General features: G+C 36.1%; 1 protein-coding gene across 1 annotated transcript in view; it reads right to left on the bottom strand.

Annotated features, from left to right (window-relative positions):
* LOC106867625 (roundabout homolog 2) overlaps positions 1–4,885 on the bottom strand; it is a 387,456-nt gene that overhangs the window by 61,962 nt on the left and 320,609 nt on the right. Inside the window, exon 4 of the mRNA XM_014912549.2 lies at positions 1,599–1,889. Coding sequence (XP_014768035.1) covers positions 1,599–1,889 — 291 coding nt within the window. The remainder of the gene's footprint in view (positions 1–1,598; positions 1,890–4,885) is intronic.

Raw genomic sequence — 4,885 nt, forward strand, 5'->3', positions numbered from 1 at the left:
CTGGTGTTGCCATCCGGTTTCACCAGTCCTCAGTCAAATCGTCCAACCCATGCTAGCATGGAAAGCGGACGTTAAACGATGATGATGATACTACATCATCAATGAAGTCAAATATATTTTCCCGTTCCTTCCCGATATTTGTATTTTTAATTATGTTCTGGTTGTGTGTGTGTGTGTGTGTGTGATTTTTTGTTTTGCTTTTTTGTTAAGGCACATATCCTTGAACTAACCCAAGAATTCCAAACCCAAAAAGGTTGGAATTAATGCGGGAGAACACCTCATCCAATGACCTACCAGTTCCATTAATCCAGCACTCTGGCTTGGTATTACTCTTTTACTTGTTTCAGTCATTTGACTGCGGCCATGCTGGAGCACCGCCTTTAGTCGAGCAAATCGACCCCAGGACTTATTCTTTGTAAGTCTAGTACTTATTCTATCGGTCTCTTTTGCCGAACCGCTAAGTTACGGGGATGTAAACACACCAGCATCGGTTGTCAAGCGATGTTGGGGAGGACAAACACAGACACACAAACACACACACACATATATATATACATATATATATATACGATGGGCTTCTTTCAGTTTCCGTCTACTAAATCCACTCACAAGGCTTTGGTCGGCCCAGGGCTATAGTAGAAGACACTTGCCCAAGGTACCACGTAGTGGGACTGAACCCAGAACCATGTGGCTGGTAAGCAAGCTACTTACCACACAGCCACTCCTGCGCCTATATATTATATATCAAATCTATAAAAAGATGAGAAGCAAAAATGTTCTGGTTGAGTTTGAACTTACAGTACATTTTGTTCTATGCTCTAATAATTCTACTGTTAACACTTTTAATAGCAACTGTCTGAAACCACTTTTGGTTCTATGATTTAAATATCCCATTTTAAATTAATCTAAATTAAAACCTTTCATCATAATTTCATGTTAATTGTTATACCAGTTTAATAATGACAGAATTATTTTAGTTATTCGTTATTCACGAAATTAATTGAGACAAAGATAATGAATTGAGAGGGAGAGAGAGAGAGAGAAAGTGAGTGGTAGAAAAAGAGAGTAAAACTGAGAATTGAAGAGAGAAAAGAGAGAGAAAGGACAGGAGCAAGAGAGAGGGAGGGAGAGAGAGAGAGTGAGAGAAAGTGAGTGGTACAAAAAGAGAGTAAAACTGAGAATTGAAGAGAGAAAAGAGAGAGAAAGGACAGGAGCAAGAGAAAGGGAGGGAGAGAGAGAGAGAAAGTGAGTGGTACAAAAAGAGAGTAAAACTGAGAATTGAAGAGAGAAAAGAGAGAGAAAGGACAGGACAAGAGCAAGAGAGAGGGAGGGAGGGAGAGAGAGAGAGAGAGAGAGAGAGAGAAAGAGAAAAGCAAGAAAAGGAAGCAAGAACCAAAGTGGTAGAATGAAAGAAGGAGAATGAGAGGGAGACAATTAGAAATGAAACAGAGAGAGAGAGGAAGAAAGAAAAAGAAACAGAGAGAGAGAGACAGAGAAAGAAGCAGTGAGAGATAGAGAGAGAAAAATAACAGAAAGAAATGGATAGAGAGAGAAATTAAAAACTAAATGAAAATTCAATAAACACACAGGGAACTTACCCACAACTGACAAGATGGCAGTCAGAGATGTCCGTGTTTGCGGTAAAGTGTAATTATTGAAGGCGACACAGAAATATTCCCCAGAATCGTCATAGCGTACACTCTCAAATTTCAAATCCCAGTCACTATCTTCTGGCAGGGAGTCAGAATTGAAGTCCATCTTTTTATTGTCCTTGTACCATGTGACTGTAGCTGGCGGCACACTGTGGGGTGGACTGCATGCTAGTTTGGCATGGTCTCCTAACTGAACGGTCATGTCTTCGGGTTCCTTGTTAAATTCATGTAATAGCACTGAAATGAATCAAAGAATCTTGGATAAAACAAATATTGGACAATAACAGCAACAAGATCCTCAAGTATGTATCATATTTCATGTACATATGTCATTGAAGAAGCAATTTGCAGTTGTATTCAGCCATATGAGTCCTATACTCTTTACTCCTTTACTCTTTTACTTGTTTCAGTCATTTGACTACGGCCATGCTGGAGCACTGCCTTTAGTCGAGCAAATCGACCCCAGAACTTATTCTTTTTGAAGCCTAGTACTTATTCTATCGGTCTCTTTTGCCAAACCGCTAAGTTACGGGGACGTAAACACACCAGCATCGGTTGTTAAGCGATGCTGGGGGGACACACAAACACACACATACACATATATATTTATACATATATACGACAGGCTTCTTTCAGTTTCCGTCTACCAAATCCACTCACAAGGCTTTGGGTCGGCCCAAAGCTATAGTAGAAGACTCTTACCTAAGGTGCCATGCAGTGGGACTGAACCCAAACCATGTGGTTGGTAAGCAAGCTACTTACCACACAGCCACTCCTGCACCTATGTGTACAGCAAATCCTACTTTTTTTCTGTTGAGGGCTTATAGACTATTTACCTTAGTCAATGCGCAGTGATCGCTTATAAATTTTAAGCTTATAAATATAATTATTATCATTTACTGAAGTATAAAATTTGGCAACGTTTATTAAGTAATCACAGAAAAGAAAAACAAATATATATATATATATATATATATATATGGTGGTTGTCTACTCCTTAAACAGAGTTTGACCACCTCCTGCACCTACACCTTAGCCCTTTCATGGCGTCTGATGTGACTTTTTAAACCAGACAGTGTTTTGAAAAAACACCCACACAGATTGCACCTCTGATTTGTACTACCAATACCTGCAAGTAAGTTCTGCTCATTGTGGATCCTAACATGTCTTTTAAGACCCCCATTGAATTTGCAACAATCCCTCTGGCACACACCACATTCATGCATGTGCACAGACATATAATCAGAATAGCTGGTTGAAGTTTATTTTCCATGGGTTCGCAGGTGAGATTTGAGGCCAGCCAAGGACAGACATGGTCTGTCACAGACTGTGCACACAAAATATATATATATATATATATATATATATATATATATATATATATAATTATTACAAATTAAAAGGGTAAAGGATTATCAATTTATTAATTAATAAATAAATTAACAATTAATAATTTTTACCAAGCCCATCGGTATGAAAGCACCATTATTGGTGGAGAACTTATTTAAAAGCTCATATATATTTATGAACATAATTAAGGGATCAGCAAATATTTGCTTCACCATATACCGAAGTTCAGAAATAGCAGCTAAAAAAGCTGAGAATCCCACAGATAGCATCACTTGTAACTCACAAAGGCAAAAACAAGAAGAAAAAACAATGAAAAACTAACCATTCCGGAGGTTAACAGTAGACGCGTTTCTGGATTATGATTGATAATCAATTTCCTTCATCAATACTGTATTCCAGTAGTAAATTCGACTATGCTAGCAAACTGTGCAAGCATGGATGAGTAACATTCCACACCGACACAGATCTGAAAGCATAACCGTTAGTTTTTCATTGTCTTTTTCTTCTTGTTTTTGCCTTTGTGAGTTGCAAGTGATGCTATCTGTGGGATTCTCAGCTTTTTTAGCTGCTATTTCTGAACTTCGGTATATGGTGAAGCAAATATTTGCTGATCCCTTAATTATGTTTATATATATATATATATATTGATTCATGAGTGAGTGGACTAATGAAAGAAAGGGCACTCAACACAATTGTTGGGAGTTTTATGTATTGTTTGAAACAGTTTAATTCAGATTCTGTGCTACTTCAAGTTTTGAAGCCATTAACGGATCCTCTCATTAGGATGGTCAAAAATCCGAAATCCAGATTTTTACTGGCTTGAGGAGAGGATCCATTTGAGGCTATGAAACTTGAAATAGCATCGAATCCAAATCAAACTGGTTTGGACAATATATATGTGTATGTGCGTGCGTGTGTGTGTATGTACGTGTGTGTGTGTGTGTGTGTGTGTGTGTGCAAGTGAGGGTGGAAGAAAGGTAAAAGAAAAACAGTTTATTAAAATGTTCAAACCTGTTCTGAACGGAAATACAGACAACAATATAACAACCAGTTAATGATGTAGATTAAAGAATATCTATAGCATATGCATATAAACAAATTACAGAATATCAGTTATGATGTTAAGCTGCATGCAGATTGGTCAAAATCATTCCAAAAATTTAGCTTGTTGGAGTGTTCTAAGAGGTACTATTGTTGTCAAGTTAAAAACATTTTGAAATCTGATGATTACTGAAAGCACTAATTGAACTTTATGAAATTTACAAAATATTTTTATAATGTTAAAATACCATAATATAAAACGTGAAAACCAGACCATGTTTTAACTTTATTCAGCTGAAATATTATTCTATATACATTCACACAAATTCAGAAAACATATATATAGTTCAAATTTACAGAAAACAAAAGATGAAGACAGGTGCAGGAACAGCAAACAGGTGTATTAGTTTGACACTTGGGAAGGATGGAAAAGTCTTTGATGTTTTGAGCCTATGCTATTCTATAGAATGGGTGGAGAGAGAATGAAAGAAAACAGAGAGAGTAAAAAATGTGTAGAAATTAACTGTTCAACATATATAATATACACACACACACACACACACACACATATATATATGTGTGTGAGTAAAAATAAATACAAAAAAGGGGCTTTGTATGATCGTGTATAGAGGAATATATTATTTTATTTAAAAGAGTTCCAAATCTGTCTGTTTTTTATGTTTTATTTATATTCTTGTAAAATTAATGTGGGATATAGAATATGGAATACATAATATATAATATAAAAATGGACGGTACAATGAAATGAAGTATTGAATGTCTTATTGAATATATGGAATATGTCTTATTGAATATATGGAATATGTCTTATTGAATATATG

The sequence above is a fragment of the Octopus bimaculoides genome, chromosome 27, assembly GCF_001194135.2.
Source record: "Octopus bimaculoides isolate UCB-OBI-ISO-001 chromosome 27, ASM119413v2, whole genome shotgun sequence".
In the NCBI taxonomy this organism is placed as follows: Eukaryota; Metazoa; Mollusca; class Cephalopoda; order Octopoda; family Octopodidae; genus Octopus; species Octopus bimaculoides.